Raw genomic sequence first — 25136 nt, 5'->3', positions numbered from 1 at the left:
GCTCGGAGTGAGACAGTGGCTGCACATCTCGGCACCCCGTTAGAGTAATTTGTTGTGACTGCTGTTGCATTTGGTAGTGGAATATTCAAGAGGAGTTCGTAATAATATCTATTTCTTTTTATGAGTTAGATGAATTCATAATGTGGGCCTTAATCATAGCAGTGTCTAGATGCTTAACGGGATCTCTTATATCTGCTTAATATGTATGTTGCAGTCTTATGCTCTGATATGTATTGTTTGCGGTGCTCTTTTATGCAACTTTTTTCTTACAGTCACAAGCTCAGAGCTCCAAGAAAGTATCTTTGTTCAAAAGTATTCATCCAAGTGTGAGGTAAGATGCTGCATGCAAAGGCAGTGGTTTCATGTGTTATGTATGTGGTGTGTGTCTACATTTATTTCAGGGAAACATTAAAGATTGTAAAGGACTACTTTCCAGCGATTGCCCTCCAGAACCAAAAGTTGCTTGAGGGTGACAAGTTTTGGCATGATCTGGTTAGCGCCTCCTCTGATAGCTGTATCCTTTTACATTTTCTGGATTTGTTGGGCAGTAAGACAATTGCATGGTAGTTATGTAAAATTTGTGTAGAACAATGTTCTTATGCTTGCATGGTCAGCTTTCATGGGCTAAATGCACAATCTAAGCTGCAGCATGATGGAAATGGACGGGTATTTTTTTATCCTTCTCACTAGTATGTATTAGGTAAGATAGTCTATGTATGTATGTTGTGCACCTAATGTGTTGCTTTTACGGAATTTATTTTAGAGATATTCATAGACTCGTATGGCAGCAGTGCACTTGTGTACCAGCTAATTGCTTTTCTGAGCAACTGCTGCACTCTGACTTTGACTTTTTGATTCAGAGTGTCATGTTTTGCTATAAGGAAATGGCCAACATTTATCTATATAATGTCTTGTATATCAATATATGTCAGGCTTGATTTTAAAGAGCCCCTTGCCAGATGTAGACATAGCAAACAAGTGCATTACTTAGACCACGTATCATAGCTCTCACCCACCAGATTATGGTAGCTGCCTGCAGCACACAACTAGCCAGCAGCACTGCAATTAACACAGGCAACCCCATGAAACACGGAGCTCACAGAACTGCCCTTAGAAGTGGGTCATCGTTACAAGTGCGGCGTGCAGCAAAGAAAAATAGAGATGGAGGAAAAAAGGAGCAGCACCTGTGACATTGTCACATGGACCTTCTGTTTCGATTTAGAAGGCGGATGAGTGTTGATTATAGATTGTGCTCAGCACAATGGGAGAGAACCTCTGCTACGGAGAGTGTATAGCTCATCTCCTAGCACCATTGCCTTGCAACATGTCGTTTCTTTCGATCTCCAAAACTACTGAACCCTTTTTAAAAATTATTGCAGTACATTGCTGCCTGGAAAGTGCCCTAAACTTCGAATGTACAACTAAAATTTCTAATGGGGTCTGATGAGGTACTCTTCATGCCTATTTCTAAAATGCTGCGAGCTGCACACTTTATTTAATGGCATAATTTATCGGGATCTCTCTCTCTCTCTTTTGCTGTTAATAAATGTTAAGTTCAGCATGTTCATGTAAAGTTGGGCAAGTGACATGGGGAGGACAATGAAATAATTTTATAACTTTGCTTTGAAGAGGCAAAAAGGCTGTTTAATGGAAAGTAGTAGATGAGTATGCTGCCTTAAATTCTCATTGCAAACTGTTCACTGAAGGACTGAGATGCAGGCATTGAATCCCTTGAACAAACCAGTCTCTTTCAATGAGAGCAATCATACTTGATGTAATGGCATCAAAATAAGGCCATCTCTGCTGCACTGGCTCGGCAGTGCTATAAAAAGAAAAGGTTTGAACTCGCAGGCAAGCTGCCTTTTTTTTTACATCAGCAGCTGCTTTCTATTTCACGATGACCTAGCAGTGTAGAGGACGCTACATGGTATGCTGTGCTCTCGCCAAATCAGTCCTGTGGAAGAAATTTTATGAAAGGGTAAATTCTCATCCACCCAACTGTAGCACAAAGCTACAAAGGAAACCCACACGAGTTTCTTGGAAAGAAAGCTTTGCACTAGAAAAATTCATCCTGGTCCGGGGATTGAACCCAAGACCAGCACCTTTCCAGGGCAGTCACTCTACTATCTGAGCTTACCAGGAGGATCGCAAATCTCGGAGTGAGGCCAAATTAGTCAAGAAATTGAAACGTAGAGATCTTGAATATGGCAAATTTGTACTGCAGGAGTCTGCAAGGTAGGAGTAGGCTTATGAAAGGAAAATTGTTTGGAGCTTTGTGCTGTATTTGGGTGGATGACAATTTTCCCTTTAGGCTGTTTCACATGCCGCGATTTTCAGTCAGCGACACAGTGATTTTCGTCACAACTCTCCACAACTGGGTACCGTCAAGTCATAGCGATCGGCGTGATTTTGGGCAGGCCAACAGCAAACACCGTGGAAGTAGGGGCTTTTCTGCCATAGTCTATTTCATGATGTGCGGTGTCTCCGTAGTCACCAACGATGCAGTTGTAGTGGCACAATTCTATGAAAGATCACAAAGCATGCTACATATTCTATTTTTAAATACTAAATTACAAAATCAAACACATGAACAGTTTCCATGTTGTTTTATTCTGCTAATAGAGGGGTGAATATGTTCAGAGCAGGGGGCAACCTTCGGCATCACGTCGATGGAAGTCGCACCATCGCTGATGTGTGAGAAAGCTCACAGCAAAAATTGCTCGGCGACGTGCATGGCAGCAATGATATTTTTTGCCCCAGTCGCTGCATGTGAAACAGCCTTTTCATTAACCTTCCTCCACCACAAAAGTATTGGGCTTGGGCTCGATCCTCAAACCGGGACAAATTTTTCTTCGTATGTTAAGTTTTTTTTCCGAAAAACCTATTCGGGTTTCCTCTGTAGCTTCATGCTAATTGGGTAGATGACAACCTTACCTTTCCTGTGCTATTAGAGGCTGCCCTTGAGAAAGTACTGCTGACTGTGAACTCTTGTACAACTTGTTGCTTATTGCACTGCATTTATTTACATGCAGCAATGTCATCGTATCATTATAACCAAGTTCGTTGCTCTTTGTCCTTTTCTCAACGGCATCCTTTTCCGTTTTCTTGTCAGTGGCAACTTTCAGTAGCTGCAGCCAAAGCTACAGAAGCAATGCGCACGTCTTTATTTCATCTTACGCTATCACCACATCTATTACAAAGTTATATTGTCATCTGAAATTTATGGGGGGGAAATCAGATATGTGTTCACCTGTTTTTCAAGCTAGCCCAACCGTGTGCATGTGCACACAAAACAAGTAGCATCTGGGAGTTACCACGAAACTCAGTCTCGGTCAGCCTTCCAGGAGCCACAATGAAATCATCTAGCAGTGCATCAAGATGCAAACAATACACAAGATGCACATACATCGCATGTGGTAAACACCTAATGCGTGGTGACATGTGCTCTCCAGCCATATTGTCAGCAGTATTGTAAATCTGTAAGGTTTTATGTGGCAACAACTTACCATGGTGTTAGTACTTTTAATGCTTTCCAAATGGCCGAAAACAGACATCTTTTTTTGTTAATGTTCAGTCTCAAACCAGATGCAGGCAGCATTGTTTGGTAAAATGTCCAACATCATGTGCTATAGCAGGCAAGTTGAATATTTGGAATGGAGCCTTTACAAGTGTTGTATATGGCCAACATAACCCGTCAGAGGTTATGCAGAGTATAGTCGTAGTTTTTCTCATTACTGCTGTTTTTTCATTTGTGGGGATTTATCATATTAGGTTTCAGCTCTCTTGTTAGGCTGCAAATTTAAGAACATTTTTGTGTCATGCAAGTGGCGCACACTGTGGAAATCAACCTTGACATACTCTCCAGCTTTTAAGGACGTCATCGAAAAGAGTGTTTTGTCACAAACATCATCCGAGAAGCGCTGGGAAGCTTTTGTGGCCATAGTTGAAAAGCAGAAGGTACTTCCTTTGCTTCATAGGTCTGATTCCACAATTGAAGGGTCCCTGAAACGGTTCGGACAACGGTTACAGCTAAAGTTGATCATTCGCACCACAATTTGTGTGAAATGTCTCGTATTAAGAGAGCTACGGACGATTACAAGTTACCCTCCTCCATAGTCATGCATTTTCTCAACTCGTTCGCCGAGTGATCGGGGCTAAGCTCCACCTTCACTGGCTCTGCGTCACAATGGCACGTCGTGTCGTCGACTTCCGGTTCTCTAGGAGCACGCGCGCGCGAAGCCTCTCCAAACTTTCATGCCAGCTGCTTGGCAGGTGACTCCGAGTGAGAGCTATCGAAGCAGTGTGCGTTGCGAGCATTCTGTCGCAGCGCCGAACGTGTCTGGTATCCCGGTAACCGCAGGCAAGCTGGGCGTTTCGATGAAACGGTGGAGGCATAAACTCAAGCTGATGAAGGAACTTTAGCGTAGACGTACTTGAGCTGCCTGATCGGTCTCCACGGTCCAGCCACCCGTTGGTGCAGAGCTTAACCAGCCAAACGAAGAGCTAATATTGCTCTAACCAAATGTGAAACATTCTAAATGTTTACAAAAACGTGTTAACGATTACACTCCTGTGAAAAATTTGCACCAGCATCAAAGAAGAATACATTTCGTTACTGCTACTGTGTGTGGTTTAGCTCTGTGCCACCAGGTGGCTGCACCGTGCAGACCATTCACATTTGTGCTTCTGCTCATCCCGCGAAGTGACATGGTCCCTAATACCGGACATGCGAAACGCTATTGCGTTAGTATAGTAATCTTCCGGTGTAAAGTGACGGCCGCAAACGCGCAAATCCTGGCGCCGATCGGATAGCAGCAGCCCGATGCGCTGCAGCCAGTTCGCTCGTCTGCTGCCTTGCAGAGGGACACAATGTCGTAGCTTGACATATTGCCAGTCGCTACGTTTGCAGTCCACAACACAACAAAGTCGAATCATAGTGCTCGCGAAAAGATTGAGGCTGACTCTGACTGCGGAGCTCTCGTCGAAATGGAGCACGTTGTAACACAAGCAGACGACGCTTTAAGTGTAGTGAGAAATTGTTCTTGTGCATTCTCTTTCTGTTACTTTCTTTTTATAGAAACAAATTAACTAACATTCCGACTATTACGAACATTATTTGTTCACCATAAAGGTGGAAAAATTATCGATGACGCACCCTGGGCAGCCATTCGGATAGCTCGCCCTATTGACGTCAATTGGGTGATTTACGTCATATGGATAGGGGCGGCTGAAGATTCCGCCTAGCAGTGTGCTGCGATTGGCAGCAATGTACATCTTTAAATCCTTATAATAAATTGCACGCTTTACGCAGAGCACTTAGATGCGTCAATTAATGATCAGAAAGACCTACTCTAAAGACTCAGTACGTTTGTAGAAAATCATCAAAATCGTTTCAGGGTCCCTTTAACTGCTATATAACAGCCAGATATTGGAATCTGCCACATTTCTTACTCCTATTTCCACGCTTTCATCCATTTCAGAATACTAAATATCAGTTTATTTTGGAAGAAGTAATGCTTGAACTATGCTACCCAAGGCTTGATGTGGCTGTTACGAAAGGCACTCAGCATCTGTTGAAAGCGCCATTCTCCGTGCATCCTAAGACTGGTCGAGTTTGTGTGCCCATAGACATCACAAATGTCACTGCATTTGACCCTTTTGCGGTGCCAACTGTCAGGTGAGCTTGATAATGGAGCATTTCTCTCGGAAAGCATAGATTAAGCCAGCAATTAAGCCAGTCCAGGCCTTCTATTTCAATTTGATTATCTCTTTATTTAGGTCGAGAAATACGGTGGCGGAAGGGGGACATTTATGGTAATAATGCAAGCTAACATTGAATGAAGAAACTGCATTTGTTGGCTTAGAATAGAGCCTTCCAGCATGGCACAATCAACAAGTTGTTACCATGTTGCAAGGCATGCAATGTGGTACGGTAGTGGATCACCCATCGCTCTATACTGAAACATCTGACAAGCATGGTGCCCTGCTCTGAGTGGCAAATCCGCAAGCATCAGGATGGCTACGTTTGTGTAGTGAAGTTGCATCAATGTGCATCACTAGTGGATCAAGCCGTTGAATTTCAAGTTTCTAAATAAGCTTTCTTACTGTAATACTGCAGCTACTACACCTTAGCTCTCATTCCTCCTCGTCATGCCTCTGTCTGTTGCGAGGTTGGATTTCCTGCAGAGCTAAATCTTGTGGTTGAGCTTGCTGCATTTATAATGTGAGCATAATTTTGAATACAGTCAAAGGTTGTAACGAACTAATCATAATTGCCCATCAAATTCTCTTTTAAACTCATGCATTCATAGTCTCATTTTGGTGAACCAACCTTTTTTTTTTAGGTCCTAATGAAGATTTACTGATTGTTTAGTGCCGATTAGATTGAAGTCTGGTGGCACACAACACTGCTAGTAGCTTTTCTGATGTAGCATTCCCAAACTCTGGCAACACACCAAAGCAGCAGTCACACGCACACTCAACCACTCACTCCCACACTCTTTTGCACTGTGCATACAACACACTATGCCATGGCTGAGGGTCATGTAGTATTATGCCGGAATTAAACACAAAGCGGTGCGCGTGGGTTGCAGTTTGTGGAAGGAAGGGTGCTTTGGTATGTGCTGCTCTGCCTAACCACAGCCACGATAAACTCCTGTGCTTGCTCAATCAAGGAGCTTTTCTGGTCATTAGACTGTATTATGATGATCCATTCTGTTTTCCATTCTTTTCACTCTGTCATTGATCTAGAGCTATGCTGCTCGGCCACTCGGCAGGCACAGCAAATTATAAGAACGGAGCATGAAATGGGGGGGGGGGGGGGGATCATTATGAAATACTTCTACTCTCATTTTCTTGGCAATTGCTCAGCTGATCGGTATTTCGTTAACAAGCTGGTGGATCTCCGCAATTCTCTGATGAGGTCCTGGTGAGGCAGTAGTGCTACTTAAAGATTATTCCCGATAGTATGTTTTTAATTTATCATTACGTTACTATATGTTATCTATGTACATAGCAACATCTCGCTACAGCCAGCCACTGTCATAGTTAAAACTACAACATGTATATGTTTATACTATATGTATATATTGTATATGTTTTATGCACTTATAAAGTGATTGATTTTAGGCCTCTTTACAGCCACGTTACATCTACCCATCACAATTCATTGATCCATCGACTGCTTAGCACCATTTCTTGGCACCCTTTGCCCATACCTGGCCCTTCTGCCATCAAACCCTGTATATCATCATTAATCCTCTGATAAAATTACTGACTTAGTGCAATGCTCGTCGCTGAATGCCAGCATTAAGGGAGTAATGACATATTTTGGAAGTTGTAGAAACTACTGCATGCTTGCTGCACACAGAAGGAAGACACTTCGCAACTACAGTCAAACCTAAATATAACCAACCTTGATTTAGCGAAATTCGCGATGTAACGGAACTATTTTCATTTCCCGATCTTAGTTGCATTAAAAAACCGTTTAATTTTTTTCCCCCGCAATTTAGCGAAGTAATTTTGTGACACGGTTTCAATTTACCGAAGTTTTCGGCCATTTCAAGCATGTACTTGGGAGCATGTATGGCTAGTAAATCTAGCAAAAAGCTATGAAAATGCCGGCCAAGGTAAAAGTTTTTTACATGTCCTTCCGCATGAAAATTTTGAGCGGTAAAAACGCCATCAAAGCGGACACGGTGGGCAGGAAACATAGCTGCACCATTTGTCACATCCGTAAACAAATTCTGGAGGCCATGGGGCGTGCTGCAGCTCGCAGTGCTTGGAGAAACACAAGAGCTGGCTATTCCTTCTGTGCAAGGGAGATGGGGAGGGAGTGGACGCATGGTAACGTGATCAAGCTATGGTGTCCAAGATTTACGGTGCCGTGCAACGCAACACTCGCAATTCTTGAACGCTATGAGCCACATCGATGCATCAGTCTCTGTGCGATCTGCACAGCATGCGCTGGTGCTCATAACTGTGCTCTTATGGCCCGACCTCCTTGCCATTTGTTTATAAGTGCTTGCTGACAAGGTACTATCCACCATTAATGCTCTAGGAATTTGTGAGGGTGTTGTTAATTCTGAAACCGTAAAACCTTGATTAAACAAAATTTGTGATTTAACGAAGTTTTTCGGTGCAAGTGCAACTTCGTTATATTTGAGGTTTGGCTGTATGACAGTTAGGAAATATATTTTAATTCGATACTAAAGTTGGTCTCAAAATGCTGCACCTGGTGCCATTAATGTTATCATAATGCAGAGCAAGTTTTCTGGCGTCATGTAGCAATGAGGCAAGGTATGATCGCGTTCATCAAAAAATAGATGAGTGCTGCACGCATTCCTTTGGGTGCATTCTTGTGTGGCAGCTGCAGCAATTGCAGGAACAGAGCGAGCCGATGTATCATGACGTCAAGACATACACCTCCTCGGTCCCAGAACTGAAGCTGGTTCATAGAAACGCATATTATATGAAACTGTTTAGAGTGCCTTGGTGCTTTGATATTCACTTCAAGAAAAAAAATGTCAAGTCAAAAGTCTAGTATCAGTATTCTATTAACAAAGGAATTGTTCTTCTTTACAAATATACACTCGCATACAGCAATGAGTGCTGTACGAAATCAGCTAGTACTTGAAGCGCTTTGCCAGCAACCACAAAATGCTATGACCTGTTTCACCACTGCTCTTGCGCATATGACGGCAATGAAAACGGATTAGCGCCAACAGCTAAATTAGACAAGGATGACTGGCTGACCAGTGAAAAGGAATGAAGTAATACACAGTATAACTGCTCACAGCTGATTGGGTATCACTGACACCTCAGGTGTCGCCAAACCTAATGAGTGCATTTGCAATGTTGAAAGGAGAGGAATTGTGATGGGACAGGCAAACACTTATGTCAATGATGGGTGTTGCAGAGCCTCGTTTAAACTATTATTTCTGCCACCCAGCATGAATTAATCACTTACACAACCACAAAGACATTTCATTCTGCAGTTTTCTTTTATGCATGCTTCCTACTTGCTTGGCACCCATTAAGAATTTCAGAGGTGTTTCTTTGCCCTTATTGATTAATTAACTGCTTTGGTATTTTTATACATAAAAACGCTGCATACCAGCTTTTCTCAATGATGAATAAAGCAAAGAAAGTCAAAGAGCATGTTTGCTGCGTACACAAATTGATACTGCTGTCGTTGATTGGACGACTGATACTGCTGTCAGGCCACCAAACTGAGGTTCAGTCTTCTATTCCTTTACATGCAAGGCATATCATGCCTGTAATGCATGATGTGCACCTCTGTTCTGGATGTTATCTCATGCAGAAATGAAAGTATTAAAGTGTAATATAGAAATAGCCTGTGTAGACATTAGTTTTTCACTTGTCCTTCAGTTGCCCCCTTGTATTCAGATTGTTAGACCCAATAGAAAATTGGTGCAATATTTTCTTTCCTGCATGCTTCCTATGCAGCCAACTCTCCAATGAGATTGATGAGTATGATGCCCAGCACAAAGGGGGTGAGGCCATGGATGTTGGCAATCCAGCTGTTCAAGAATACAAGAAGACTGGCCTTGCATGTAGTGTTTCATTGTTTCAACGCTTTGTGGACAAGATTTGTCTTGCAGAAGCAGATGTCATTAAGAAAATAGGTAAGCACCTACTTTCTTTCATGTGTGGCCTTCTCATTAATTGCAGTGTGCAAGCTGCAACCATCTTCATCTATGGCTAAAAACAAAAGCCCCTATTATAGAGAAGCTGCCACTTCAATTGTTAGGGCAAACAGATACACCTCTGAGGTGCTGTCTTGTGCACATCTCGTGCATGCTCCCCAGTAAGCATACTTCAGTGAACTACTCGAAGTCAGCTCTGCTTGGTTACATGACCTACCATGCACTTTGATTTGTACTTTTTTTTTCATCGAGCTCCATTCAAGATTTATTGAACTCGTATCAGATTGAATACAGCAGGATACTGTATACGATAAGATAATCACAGTGCATCTGTGTATTCTGATGATAGTTGTCTTGACAGGTGCACAAAGGAGATGGATCAGTTGTGGGGAATTGCTAGGGGTGTGTGAATTGCAATTTTTGACACCAAATCAAATAGTGGTGGAAGCAAATAACAAATAGTTTTTAACTAATGAACCGCCTTTTCTATTCATATAAAACAATGTTCACCTAGTATTCACAGCATTATCAAGTTTGGTATTGTAGTGCATATTATAAATAATGGTTTATTAAATGCAAACTGAGCATTAGAAAAAGACATTGTATGCACACTGAGGACTCCTTTAAGCATCAACATCATCAGTTTATTTATGTCCGCTACAGGATGAAGGCCTCTCCAGTTACCCCTGTCTTGCACTAGCTGACCCCATCTTATGCCTGCAAATTTCTTAGTTTCATCACACCACCTAATTCTCTGCCATCCTCGACTGTGCTTTCCTTGTCCAGCAGCTACACTGTAACTCTAATACAGCATCGGTTATCTACCCAACATATTGCATGGCCTGCCCAACTCAATTTCAATACATACATGGTCATAATTTATTAGAAGTTTAAATGGCGATCTTGTGGGCCAGTTACCATATGTGTATACTAGGACTGGTAATTGATTAAAAAATTTAGCCCAATTGATTAGAATCCTAATACATCGAGTGACGTATCGAAAGGTGGGCATGCGAGAAGACGATACCCTGAGGCTCATACAGGCCGTAGTAATTAGTCGAATCACATATGGCTTGCCTAACCTAATTCTCAACAGGGAAGCGGAAAAGCAGGCCAACACGATAATTCGAACTGCTTTCAAAGCGGCCCTGGGCCTGCCTAAATGTACCTCCACGGAGCGCATGCTAGCTTTGGCAGTACATAATACTTTAGATGAACTCGGGCAGGCCACTCTGATGCAACAGAGGGAACGCCTCAGCTTCACAAAAACTGGTAGGGCAATATCAGCTCAACTCAATATTCCAGCATACCCCATTTATCTCGCCAAACAGGCGGTACCTCTCCCTCCTTCGGTGAGATCCAAAATTACAGTAGCTCCGATTCCCAAGAACATGCATCCTGAGTACAACAAGGAAAGGCGCAAAGCATGCGCACAACATATTCAGTCGATGAACTCTAATAATCCTAGGTACTACTATACGTATTACACAGACGCAGCTGCGTATGCAGAGGCGACCGGGCAGCGCTACCAAAAGAGGTACGCCATGGCAATGGTAAACACTATCTGCCAGCAGCAAATAACTGCGTCGGCCACGGCGGGGTCCCTCACCTCTGCCGAAATGTTAGCAGTGGTGATCACCTTCGCTCACGCAGAGCGTTCGCAAAGGGACTCGGTCGTGGTCACCGACTCCCAGGAGGCATGTCACATGTTTCTTAAGGGGCACGTGACTGCGGCTAGCTTCGCAATAATTCCCAAATCTTTCAACGACCGTCATCGCCTACTCTGGTACCTGGGACACGCGAGGGTACCAGGGAACAAACAGGCTAGTGCGTCAGCTCGAGAGTGTACCAACCGAGCGACAGCGTCCTCTTCTAACCCTAACCACTCGCACTATTCCTCCCAAAATCCCATCAATTTAAATGCCAAAGGCATCCTTGCTCATCAGTGCGAAGTCCGCAGAAAATACCCACCGCCTCACCCACAACTTAGCCGGGAAGAGGCTACCGATTGGCACAACATGCAGACTGGGGTATTCCCCCTTCTGAAATTGTTAAACGCCATGTATCCCACTCGCTAGCTGCCCTTGGTGCGGTAGCATACTTACCCTAATACATGTAACCTGGGAATGCACTAAGCGCCCTCATAGGCCAAATAGCAATCACACAATGGAGCAGTGGGAGGCACAACTCACCCGTTCCAACTTGGCAGGACAAAAGTCCTTAATTAGCCAGGTCAGGCAGGCGGCAGAGACCACTGGGAGGGGCCTGGACTGGGGGGCTCCGACCACTCATCGTTAAAATCTTTTCCTGACAAATAAGTTTTATATGTATGTGTATGTATATGTGTATATATATATATAATTAGTTTGTTGATTATTCGCAGTTATTTATATAGGTGGGTTAAAAATGAAAAGTGGGCGAATTATGTACATAAACTTAAAAAAAGAAATTGCGCAGATTCAACCCATATGTTGGAACTTAAGAAGCGAAGCTTCCCTGAAGCGGTTAAAGAAATGTGATTGAACTGATTATTTTCTGCAGAGCGTATTACACCATAGCAATTTCCTGCCTGCCAATGAGAACAGCAAGACGCAGAGACCACCACATGGTCGTGCATTATACTGTCTCCAGGATTAACCCACTTTGCTATGACACTGTATCCAAGGTCAGCACACCAACTAGAGCGGGCCAATGCTGGAGATAGTGCAACAGTAAACTGCACTTTACTCTAAGGCAGAAGACCGACCAAGCAGATGAGCCAAACCCTAGGAAAGTAGGCAGGGAAAGATTTTCTCTGTTGAAGGAATTGTACTCTTGATGACCTGTATTTGTTGCAGTGAGGACATTTAGGTATCATTTGTTTTATTATTGAGTAATTTCATAGAGAACAAGGCCAGCAGCCAGGACACCTGTATGGGTAGTAAAGATGTTAGTGCAGTCCTGCGTGTGAGCTATTTGGCAAAAGCAGCAGCACCCAGTCGTGGTCAGGAAAGTCCAGAACGATCTGCAAAAACAGCTTCGCTTTAAAGAAATTGCTCCACAAATTAACAGCAGTTGCCTTTAATATCACGTCTAAGTCTACCTGCAGAGGCAAGGTAGCATGTTAACATTCTCTGGCAGTCTCATCACAGAATGCTCAAGCCTTCTTAGCATGCCACTGGACCTTTATTCAAAGCCTACGCTTTGCGAGTGTTGCAGAGACTATTAATGCAACAGTGTTAAGGGCCCTGTGTCGCAGAAAATCCGGCGTTGGCGTCTCGTGTCCAGTGTTGACCTTCGTTTTGGCAAAAATTATTCCAAACCATGCTAACGCAACCATACCTACCTAACCACGCAGACCCTCCGTGTAGTGCAACGAAGTTACTGAAATAATTAAATTTCTCAAAGTAAAATACGTCAGAAAAATTGTAAAGTACAACTTAAAACCTACAGAATCATAACATTGGATTGTAATTTGAATATGTGAGAAAACATAATTCTGTTACGCAGAAACTCAAACACAAACCCCTTTTCCGACGTTTCTACTATACGTAGACCGGCCACGGCGTCCGAGGTTTGCGCGCACTGCCGCACGCAAATCTCGGAGGCCACGGAGTGGTGTGCCCGGTTCCTTGCAACACCTCCAGATGGTGCTCACCTCCACCGCATCGCGGCCCATGCAAGAGGTCATGTTTCTACCAGAAAGCTCACCTACGTGCGTAGCGTTCGCCACCAGTGTTTCCCGGTAAACATTACGGTTACATAAGCTGCAGTTGCCGGGAAGCATGAGAAGCAGTTGGGGATCTTCGAATGCTATCGCATTCCGCTCTCAAAGGCAAACCTTAAGCATCCTCCAAATTTTTTTCCCTCCACCGGCTCAGTGCCAATGCTTGCCAGATTTTGCTCCTGTGACCTCAACCGATTAATTGTGATAAAATATTCCATGATTAAAGCATTGATCAATTAATCAGAAGGTTAACTGATTAATCGCCCAGCCCTAGTGTATACTGCCGAGGTCAAATTGAATGTACGCATGGTCTGCAGTGACAACAAATTGAAGAAAGGTGACTCTTTTGTTGGAATGGTTGCAGCAGATGGTGCCACTAATATGTCACGTAATGTTGCAGCAAAGCGTATTCAGATCTGAAGAGAACATGTGCTGCAGCTGTAAATGGTACCAAACAATACCAACTCCTGAATAAATTGCATTATCTGAACTAAATTTGTGCGCAAATGATCACAATTTAAGCTGAAAGGGTCTAGCTCCTTCCTGGTGTGATGTTGCATGTTCTACTATCGTACTTTTTATGTACACTATGGATGGGATTATTATTAAAGTTGCTCTTTCTTTTTGTTCATGTTTACATTTAATGATGTACAGTTCATTTGTAGAATGAAAAGAACAATTGAATTTACAAATAGCAACTGTGATTATTCAAGGACCGGTTGAAATAGGGAAATATTCTATTCATTGTTCAAATGTTCGCACACCCCTAGCATTCATTTTTCTTAAGAGGCCTTACAGATGCATAGGATGCCATGGACTGCCAGACCAATGGGCTATGTTAATTTTTCTGCCACATTAATAAATTATATTGTTTCTGCCCCTGCTAAAAGTATGTTGCAACTAATCCAGGAAAATGAAAACTCGTGTAAATAAAACGCTTATGAAAAGAAATTATTCCAGCATGTTGGTCCAAACCGAAAACTGTACCTGAGCCTGAGTGTTTGGCTGGAATTGGACAAGCACATGTTCCAAATAAAAGGTGCAGTCAGTGCATTTAGCGCGTGCATCGTCCAAGACCAATTCTCGCATAAAGTTGTTGATCAGTGTATTGGTGCAGAAGCTAGCTGAATTTCTTTTTTTTTATAAAGCTTCATAGATACAAATACAGTGTAAGTATGCTTTCTATGAAAGCGGAATGAAACAGTTGAACTGAATGTTGGCACAATGACTGTATCAACCTACTACTTACTCGCCGTGGTTGCTCAGTGGCTATGGTGTTGGGCTGCTGAGCACGAGGTCGTGGGATCGAATCCCGGCCACGACGGCTGCATTTCGATGGGGGTGAAATGCGAAAACACCCGTGTACTTAGATTTAGGTGCACGTTAAAGAACCCCAGGTGGTCGATATTTCCGGAGTTCTCCACTACGGCGTGCCTCATAATCAAAGTGGTTTTGGCACGTAAAACCGCATAATTAAATTTTTTAATCAACCTACTACTTGCATGTTAATGACTCATGGCTCACAGGGGTTCATGCCAATGAAATGGCCAGCAGTCTTCTTTTTGCATTTCATAGTTGGAGTTGGAGGCCCGATGAGGATGGCACATTAGTGACCTATAAATTAATATGGTATACAACATACACCGAAAATTGAAATTCTCTTTACTAAACCTTTAACTGAAGTTTGGAACAAGTATGTCAAAATAGGGATGTTATCATAGGAAGGATCTGTGTGCAGTATCTGAAAACAAAAGCCTCCTTGAAAGCAGCTGATGAATTGCAAATGTCTAAGTCGGCTACCCTGCAGAGCTGTAATCTAACCTGTAGATACAGATACAGTTTACATATTTATTAATGAAAGGGGAACGACGCCATATCTATGAGGCGTTTTCTCACCCATCGCACTCTTTAAGCCCGTTATTGGCTGTTCAAAGGTTATGCACAAGGGTGGTGAAAGAGCTCCTGAAATTAGCAAATATACTTGCTATATCATTCTAAGGATATGTGCAGGAGAATGACAAATGCCAATTTAAATGAATGCCTTAATTTTCACCTGGGCACTTTGCACTTGGATAGAAACATAGCTTGCAGATGAGTTTTTAGCTAGACTGAAGCTTTGCAAAGCAGCCTTCAGAATTTTGAAAATTCGCCATTTTGCCTACACCTTGAAAGTTCATGGTTCTTTCTTTTTCAGATCAGTCAATGGAGTTCTGAAGCCTTCGAAATTGAAATGTTTTCTTAACTTAAAGAGTGCTCATTATTTTGCCGTCTGCATTAAATCAGTGATACAGAAGTTTTGCTGCAACTTTTCCCCACTGGGCAGCAAGGCAATAGCTGTCCAGTGTAAGGCCGCTCTATACATGTTTTCGCCGACCGGGTAAAGTACCGCCAACCTACTGCTCCTCTGCACTCGTCTCCCCTCATCCCCTCAGCGTCCGATGTCAAGCACACTGTCGCAGCTTCTGGTTCCGAGCAGAAGCAATGTCACTGCCACCTGCTACTGCTGCATATAGGAGTGAGCACACAAGCAAGAATTCAGGAACTGAAAATCTCTGAAGCGGGATTAATGAATTGTGGATTAAGAAGCTGAATTGTGGAAGTGGAATTGGTGTGAGTGAAGAGTCGGGAAACAGCTGTGCACATCAGAGTTTGGTGTTACCAGAGGCATAGAAGGACTCTGGCACTACTCAGCAGAAGTGGTGGTGGCACGTGAATACAGTCTTTGTCCAGTGAAGCTCTTTTGGGACCATTGGCATGGTCAGGCAGGGGGGGGGGGACCCTACCTCCCCTTCCTTTTCCACGGAGCTGAATGTTTCAGGAGGTGGGCTTCGAAAGAGCGGGATGGATGAAAGGGAAAGCTTGAATGTAAAAACAAGGTGAGTGCTAGTTACAGTCTGATGGGAGTGGGCAATCCCCATCTCCCATGCGCAGAATATTGCGACGCCACTCATGGCGCGCCTCCCAAATCGTGCTAACCATAACTGCTGAGGAGGGGATCAGTGCTAAACATTCCACACACAATTAAAGATGGGACGAGCAAGTGCATAAAACTTGGGAGGCATTGTTGCTCCCCACCAGGCGTTTGTGTCGTCAAAGAGCTTCTCAATTCTGGTGCTTGATCGAACCGTCAACCACGCTGCGCGGAAGGAAAGCATTCCGAAAATATTGCGACTTGCTTGTCTGCGAAATGCATAAGCACACGCACACCTTTTTTTTTTTTTCTTTTATGCGAAGCATATTACGAGAGCTCAACCCAGCTCCTCAGGCGCGGCGGTGTCGCCTTCAATACCACGTGACACCGTGACGTCACGCCAGAGGAGAAACGGGGCTCCAACTCGCGCCGTCGCTCGCGGCGGTATATAAGCAGCTGTGCTTTTTCTAGGTGGCTGTGGCTCAACTCTTGCAAGATGGGCTGGGTGGGAATCGAACCAGGGTCTCCGGAGTGTGAGACTGAGACGCTACCACTGAGCCACGAGTACTTTTTTTTTTTTTTTATTTATTACATGGAAAAGAAAACTGAAGGTGTATAACAAAGCGGACACAACTACACACTTAAAACTCAGGCAAACACACACATGCATCCAACAAGTGCATCCAGTCTGGCGGAGGTTCCTGCACAGCGTACACACTTCTTACATACGCAGCACTTTCGCGAAAGAAGGATTTTGTAGTTCGCGGGCTTTCGGCATGGCGATCACAGAGTCTACTTCTCCACAGGCTGTATAAACCAAGTACAATGAACATGTCATAGGGAGGACCACCTGTAACCTTAAACGGTAGAAACCTAATTGAGTATGGAGTCATGTCAATGTCCTTTTTAAGCGTCCGTTGGAGAATGTCCCAAAAAAATACAGCGTCCCTACAGTCTATGAAACAGTGATCTATGGTTTCGGCACGTGGACAGAGCCGACAGTTTGTTGACCACGGCACAAAGCAACCCCTCGAATTCAACCAAGTTTTAACAGGGAGTGTTTCTGAATGTAATTTAAAGAAAAATGTTTTTACTCCAGGAGGCACACACATTTTTCGGACGCGTTTAAGTACATCCTGATAAGGTCGGTTTAAATAAGGTGCACGATACAAAGGATCTGGGAAAATAGAGTCAACCAGTGCCGCAGAAATTTCTTTTCGACTCGCTGTGAACACGTACTCAAGGCTGAATCTAACTTTCAAGAAAAGAAATGTGTCAACAACCTCCTTGAGAAAGCCCCAAGGAGCCTGTGGGACATCTTTGACATTTGATGACACTACTATGTTAGGAACATAATGAACTAAACGCAGTTGCAACATTTCACGCAAGAACGGATGGTCACTGTCTCGAAAGAAAAACAGGCGAGAAACAATTTGCCTGACGAAGAGGTGTACTAATTCTAGACCACCACGTTCAAGGGGGAGAAACAGATTGTCGCGCCGCATCCATTCACAGCTCGAACTCCAAATGAATGTTGCAAATACGCGATGCAGTGCCTGAAGGCGAAGTCTTGAGCAGTGCAGTACTTGGAGCACATACATAAGACGGGAAGCTAAGAAAATGTTACACACTTCAGCAAGAAAGAACACTGACAAATTCCGCCCTCGCCATGAATTCACTTTACGTTGAATTTTGCCAACTTCCCCCGACCAATGAGCGTTGCTATTTCTATACTGTGAGAGAGGCACACCTAAATAACGCAGATCTTCTTTCCATTGAATTCCTGCGTAATGTGATGGCATTGTGGCCCATAAACCAAACCAAAAACCTGAACTTTTTTCAAAGTTAACGCTTGCACCAGAAGCAGCACAAAATTCTTCTGTAATTGCAAGAGCAGTCTTTACGCTCTTTTTATCGGTACAGAAAAAGGCCACGTCGTCTGCATACGCAAGAACCCGAACCTCATTAGACAGTAATTTAAACCCTTGGAAATTTTGTTCTTTAAGGATGCCCATACAAAGTGGCTCTAAATACAAGCAGAACAGAAGCGGTGACAAGGGGCATCCTTGTCGTACTGATGATAAAAGCCTAATCGGATCGGAGAGAGAGCCATTTACTATAAGCCGCGTTGAGCCATTAGCATAACATATCTTGACACCTCTAAGGAGCAGAGATCCGATATTTATATGCTCTAGTAAAGTAAACAGGAATGAGTGATTCACCCTGTCGAACGCCTTAGCCAGATCTAGCTGTACCATTGCCACCTGTCCAATCCCCTCAGCTACACACTCTAGCACCGATCTCGCAACATGAATGTTCGTCTGAATGGACCGCCCCCTGATGCCACATGTTTGATGATCACCGACCACAGATCTTACTACAGCTTGCAAACGGTTAGCTAATACCTTAGCAAAGATTTTATAATCCACATTGCATAAGGAGATAGGCCGATATCCGTCAACTTTTTGCAATTTCTCTTCATCATCGCTTTTGGCTATAAGGACTGTGTGTCCTTCGTACATTGTGGCGGTTAGGTACCCTACTTCCAAGGCCTCTCGGTACACCTGAAGTAATAATGGCGATAAGAGGGAACGAAAACACTGATAAAATTCGGCAGTAAGGCCATCCGGGCCGGGCGTTTTGCCCTTCATTAACGAATCGATGCATGAAGTTACCTCATTGATATCAATGTTTTCGTTTGTATAATCGTACTCATCCTGATTTAACTGGGGCAGCAACGATACAATTTTTTTGGCAGCATCTGTATCCAATGGCATATGGTCTCGGAATAGTTTTTGATAATGTTCAAAAAATGCTTTAGTTATTAGAGTAGGCTCGTTAACAATCATTCCACCATACTCTATCTCTAGTATTTGTTTAGACAGCGCGTGTCGGCGCTCATCACCAAGTGCCCTACTGCAAGGCTGTTCTTCCAGGAAACGCTGCTCTCGCGCCCGCACTAGTGCACCTCTGTATTTTTCTGCGTTCAAAGTTTGTAACTGTGCCTTGACCTTATGAATATCATCAATATATTGACCCGGATGTATGCATTCAAGCTCATGCAATTCACTCAAAAGTCTACACAATGCTTTGTAATTATTCTTTTTTTCAAAGGCTAATATTGATGATTCTTCGATAGCTATCATTTTAGCTTCCTGTTTGAATAATTCCCACAAAGCAAAGAGTGGCAAATCCTTGCGGCAAGACACATGAGCTATAAGCTCAGTAATGCGATTTATGAAACACTCACGCGAAAGTAACTGGTTATTAAACTTCCACAGCTCCCAGCACATACGCCGACTGTGGTACCGACGGCTGCCAAAAGATGCTGAGACTAGGCAATGGTCACTAAAGAATATAGGATGCACAGTGTAACCATGAATAAGAGGTAGCGCGCTAAGTGAAACGTAAATTCGGTCAAGCCTTGCATGCGAGGTACCCTGGAAGTGCGTATACCGACATCCCGCCTTTTCATTTTCCCCAATGTCCACAAGCTGATAATCACATATTAGGCGTTGCAACGCATCACTACTTGGATCATGTCTCAGCTTCAGTGATGTACGATCTTGCGCGTTACATACACAATTAAAGTCTCCAAAGAGGACCAATGCACGATCAGTACAGAAATGATGTTCTAGAGATAAGAAGAAACACTCGCGTTCACGTAACTTGAAGGCGAAGCAGAGTAACGCATGAGTTGTTTCTTCTGCTAGCCGAACCAAATATAGCCAAGCAACAGCAGTTCACCAGGCTAAACAGTGGTTCAACAACTAAAATAAAGGCTAGTATGCTTCGCATCCTGGGCTTAACCTTAGCTAAGCCACAGCCATTTTTTTTCTTTCCCTTGTCCGACTTTCATTACGTTAATAAACTTGGGAAGAGCTTGCTGTTAGGCTAGTTTCTACATGCTGTTAAGAAAAAACGGTGCAGAAAATGAGACAAGAAGACCTACAGAACACTGGTTTCCGCATGGCAAAATATATAGAGGACGGGAGTACTGGGCCAGGGAAGCTAAGTTGCCGCCACTACAAACAGGTGGGAGGGCAGGTAGGTGAACGGCCTTAAAGTCCACGCAGAAATAGATATGTAGGAATGTTAGGGGCCGCCGCACCATTCAACAACCCAGTGAATATTTAAGAGTGCGACAGTGGTTAACGGAAAATGATTTTAAGAAGGCGAGTGGGGTGATGGTACGAGGTGGAGGGGGGGCGTGCGTAAAAGGTGTCGAGAACGAAGTTCATAGATAATTATGGACATAGGGTCTCGGCCACTGCCTGATCTCTCAACACCAGAAGGCCGTGGCCAATCGCCTAACAGGATCGCCTACTCCATCGTAACATGTGCTGCTTAATTGCTGCGAAGAGTTAATGTCGCGGCAGCATTATTATAGCAGCCATAAAATATTTCAATTTTAAGAAATATTTAAGCAAGATTCACTGTTTACAAATGTGTTTTCATACCATATATGCAAGGAATGTTTTACGTACACCAAGAAAATCCAGTATTCTATGTGAACTGTAATGGGAGATGACAGTCATTCCAGAAATTTCCCTGGTGTAAATACTGTCAAAAAGGACAAAATAAAAGGTGCAGCATCACCACACACAGTCACCTCCAGCAACCTCTGAAGCATCTATCTTCACTTTTTTTAACACGCTTGTAGCACATTAGACAGTGTTGCATTTGGGCACCTACTCCTCCTCTTGTCATTGCTCCTTAAATGCTCGTCTCTGTGTGGGACAATTAATTAATGCAAGAGACAGGCCGTGGCTATCTTTATTATTATTATTTTTTTTGTAAGATTCCAAAACCAAACAACCGCCACTTTAGCTTAGTAGGGGCGCTATTCTGGACACGCATGGCTATGGTGGTCCCCTTCTAGCCACCATAGCATGGCGGCTGCACGGCCGCCATTATCCGCCATGTTTACTCTCTGATTGGCTGTCGAGAGGTCACGTGCTTTAAAACTTGTGCCGGGAAGCGGAAGTATTGCAAAATGCAATTTTGCGTTTTCATCAAGATGACGAAACGTGACGTGGAGCTGCAAATTTTATGGACTAATACATTTTTTGGGTCCTTGGCAGCTATATTGCGATGTTAGCGCTTCAAAAAGAATGTGAGCGGTAGCATGCACAACCAGTGCAATGCATGTGCAATTGCACGAATATGTGGTGGCGATTCAAGATATGCGCCATGCCAACTTGCTGATTGGCTGAAGGAATATCTGGTGAGGTGCGTCACAGGAAGGGCTGTTTCGTAAGCGTCATTTTGACGATGCCTGACGTTGCGCTGGGCCGCCATTGCTGAGATTTTCCGCCATAATTTTTGCTGCGACGAGCCGCGCGAATTATGCTAATGAGCAGCCATATGCAATGGAAGCCGAGAGGAATTCGTATCGCCACATTTTCTCCGTCGTTTGGCGCCACGAAAATTTTTTGTTCATAACGCGTGCTCATAGTATTTGCATCGCTCTCGGGTGGTGTTGGCATTTGTGTTTGGGGCCATCATTTTTTAAAAGAACGCGTTTATACGAAATAATATTGGTTGAACATAGCAAACTTTCGTCAATGTTGTCCACTTTTCACCTCTTCATTTGTATTGTAATCAAGATAATGCCCTTTTGCGCAATCAAAAGCTATGACAACGGGCTCTTTCTAATTTATAAAAAGAAATGTACGCAAGGCGGCGCCTTGAAGTTTCCTCCCGCGGTGCGAGTAACCAGCGAAATGAACAAGAGATGGCAGCGCCGGCGCTTGCGTCGCGCTAGTGGATATCTCTGGCGCGCAACGCTATCGGTGATATTCGGCCGTTTCTCAGCCAGCCGAGTCGGGCTGAGTCACTTGCGTTTCACAAGATAGCGATAACGTGGCCTAGAATGTGCGCGCATCACCACTGGTAGGTCGTGTATGTTGTCTCAAGCAAGAAAACAAGCGAGTTGGCGCCAACATGCGATGACTCATTTCATTTTCCGGGGACACGCATCCTAGCTATTGAAGCAGACGACGTCTTGTACGCAGCAGACGACGGAAGCGAGAAGCGTTTTCGACCGAATAATCATATGCTTTGAGATAGCTGCTTTATTTTTACTGCGGAGGAAAACTGTTTTGCTTTACTGATAAAGCTACATTCAGTGCCTTCATTTCAGTTTTATAGGCGAAACGTCAAGTTGGCGTCACGTTACGTAAGCAAAACTGGGCCACCAGCGCCATTTTGTTTGCGTCGCGCCTACGTCACGCACCGAAGAAAATGGCGGAATGTCCAGAATAGCGCCCTAGATGTGGCATTTCGCTGCTAAGCAACATCTCGGATTTCTTGGCTCCTGCGGCCACATTTAGATGAGAATGGAATGCAAAAATGCTGGTGTGCTGTGCTTTTGGTGCACATTAAAGAATTTGTGTTGATCAGAATACTCTTAACCCCCCACTACAGTATCTGTGACCCTTTGTGTTGCTTTGAGATAAACAGTTAAATCTCTTCAATTCATAATTGTGGGCCAAAAATGAAACCGAAACAAGTACCTCTGGCTGTCGGGCAGTTGGCACTTTTGCCCCCCCCCCCCCCCATTTCCCGAGAAACAGTTGGGGGGGGGGGGCAAACTGATGACCTTGAGGTGCATCTATGTGCACTGTTTATCAGTGTATTTGTTCATAAAGAGTCATACTGCCAATCTATGCCTAGGTCACAGCCGTGAAAATACAAACACAGCATAAGCCAACTACAGACTGTGGCTACCCATTGATCTGTTTTGGTCTCTGCATCCTTGTCCACATCACAGTGTAATGAATTGTTCTGCCTTTTTCATTTTATGATTTGAGACTACACAGAATAGTAAGGGTGTACAAATAGTAACTTTTAAGGCTGAAATGAATATGAATTGAATATAACCAAATAGTGATTTTTTTTTTCACTGTTCATTTAAATGATGCTCACATCCCTATATACGTAATGTTGGAATGTTTATGCCATTACACTTCATATTATAAGTCATGGTTTACTCATAAACAAATGGAGCATTAGGAACAAATAAGCACTTTGCATACTGTGGACTTGGAGCATACTTATGCATTATCAGAACGGAGCTTATAGCAGCAGCCTTCTGGGCTGGTTAGGACCTGTGCATACATTCAAGACAATAAGAAAGTGGCTCAACAATATGGCTCCTTGGGCAAGTTGGTACTCCATTTCTATTATGTGTCAGCATAACAAAGGGGGAGATTTTTCCCCTTTTCTTTTTTTTTTCTGTCCTGTTTGCTGTGCTGACACAATTCGAAGTGGGCCACATTTCTGACAGTGGGAGTGCGAAAAATGGAGACATTATCTCAAATGGTCGTGACTAATGGTGCCACTATTATATCTAGGGTACAGAATTCAGTTTTAGCCTAAAATGATTAGTGAAAGCAAATTTCTGAGCAAGCTAAGACAGCATTAATAAGGAGCTGTGAGCCGCCTTGTGCCCCGATACGAGGCCCCTTGCTGTCCAAGTAGTCTTTACTTTTATTGTTTGCGTCCGGTTTGTCATGGAGGAAAGAAAAAGTCAGTTTTGCCCAAAAAGTGAATCATTGATAGTGATAGCTAATGTTACAAAAATCCGTGATTTTAGCAAAGCATTGGACAACTACACGAAGTAAAGTTTGTGATTTTATCATGCATATAAATTGCAGTAAACATTCGCTTACTAATGAAATTAAGCATGGTGTTGCGCGCAGCAGGAAACATGAGCAGATCCCACTCGATGACTGCAAACATGCCGTCACAACGCTGGGGAGGTATTCTGCAAGAGTGCACCTAGTGGACATGTCCATTTCACCTGCCGTTGAAGTTCTGATTGGCTAGGCTTGGCTGTGCGTCCACAGCAGCAACGCGCCACAGCCAATCTGCACTTTAGTAGCAGACAAAATGGACATGTCCGCTAGGTGAACTCTTACAAAATACCTCCCCTGGTGTTATGAGCGCCGGCATACAACGGGGAGCTAACGTTTCGCGCTGCCTCGCTTCAAGGCGTCTCCAAAACAAGGTTCGGGAATACGGCGCACATGAAGCCATCTTGGCTCGTCCATCATTTGCACCCGCCACCTCCGAGGGACTTATTCTCAGACGGTTGCGTTCGTTTCGATCACTTTCGTATCGGATTTCGATACACACAAATTTGTGTCTTCTCTCACGATTGGAAAAACACTTTTATGTAGCACGTATCGAGCAACAAAAAACTGTAGCGTCAGTTTTTCATGTTGCTCTACAATTGTCTTAGTGACACTTTTCATCGAATTATAATATTTGCGAAGTTGATTAATTAAGACTAATATAATTAGGCGGAATGAAAATAATCTAGGGCCTAATCTTATAACGGTTCGGAAAACGAACCGTTCACTTCGCTGCGTACGTCACTAAATGGGCCACTCCCAAGCCGGAATGGAAGAAGGGGAGGACGCGACCATCATAGAGTTCGATACAATAATTATTGTATGAAAGTCTATGGCGACCAATATACGAGAGGGTGTCGCCTCCGAAGTGTACGTCATCATATGACAAGCTAATCGAGGAATGCAGGATGTTTCTGCTTGTTAATTAAACAAATTAAATATACGGCAAGTGCGGTGCATTCATTTTAATTCTCAGCCGACTGGCCGTATTGCAAGCGTAAATGAGTTGGCAGAGCGTAGCGTTATGTCGTCTGCTACCAGGAGTTTGCACGATGCACGTACCAGGCCGTATTCTGTAGCGGTTCGCTTTGGAACCGGTTCGGTCTGGCTGTTACGTCTGGATTACGTCACTCGGAGAAAGAGTGGAACCGGGAGGCGTGAGGTGAACCAATCAACGAGCGGCGGTCTGCCGGAAGATCACGGGCGCTATT

The 25136-nt window shown here is 43.7% G+C and overlaps 1 protein-coding gene and 1 long non-coding RNA gene across 2 annotated transcripts in view; one reads left to right on the top strand and one right to left on the bottom strand.

Annotated features, from left to right (window-relative positions):
* Prim1 (DNA primase small subunit) overlaps positions 1-15667 on the top strand; it is a 23243-nt gene extending 7576 nt beyond the window's left edge. The window contains exons 5-10 of the mRNA XM_050193574.3: positions 273-331; positions 402-514; positions 3866-3957; positions 5481-5677; positions 9469-9647; positions 15569-15667. Of these exons, the coding sequence (XP_050049531.1) occupies positions 273-331; positions 402-514; positions 3866-3957; positions 5481-5677; positions 9469-9647; positions 15569-15588 (660 nt within the window). The 3' untranslated portion in view covers positions 15589-15667. The remainder of the gene's footprint in view (positions 1-272; positions 332-401; positions 515-3865; positions 3958-5480; positions 5678-9468; positions 9648-15568) is intronic.
* Positions 12496-25136, bottom strand: LOC140214799 (uncharacterized). The gene is made up of 2 exons (XR_011891774.1): positions 24988-25136; positions 12496-12672 (listed from the first exon to the last, which is right to left on the bottom strand). It is a non-coding gene; the product is annotated as an uncharacterized lncRNA (long non-coding RNA).

Source organism: Dermacentor andersoni, chromosome 1 (genome assembly GCF_023375885.2).
Source record: "Dermacentor andersoni chromosome 1, qqDerAnde1_hic_scaffold, whole genome shotgun sequence".
Lineage (NCBI taxonomy): Eukaryota > Metazoa > Arthropoda > Arachnida > Ixodida > Ixodidae > Dermacentor > Dermacentor andersoni.
Note: the sequence above shows the minus strand (reverse complement) of the source record. Positions and strands in the feature narration are given on the sequence as shown.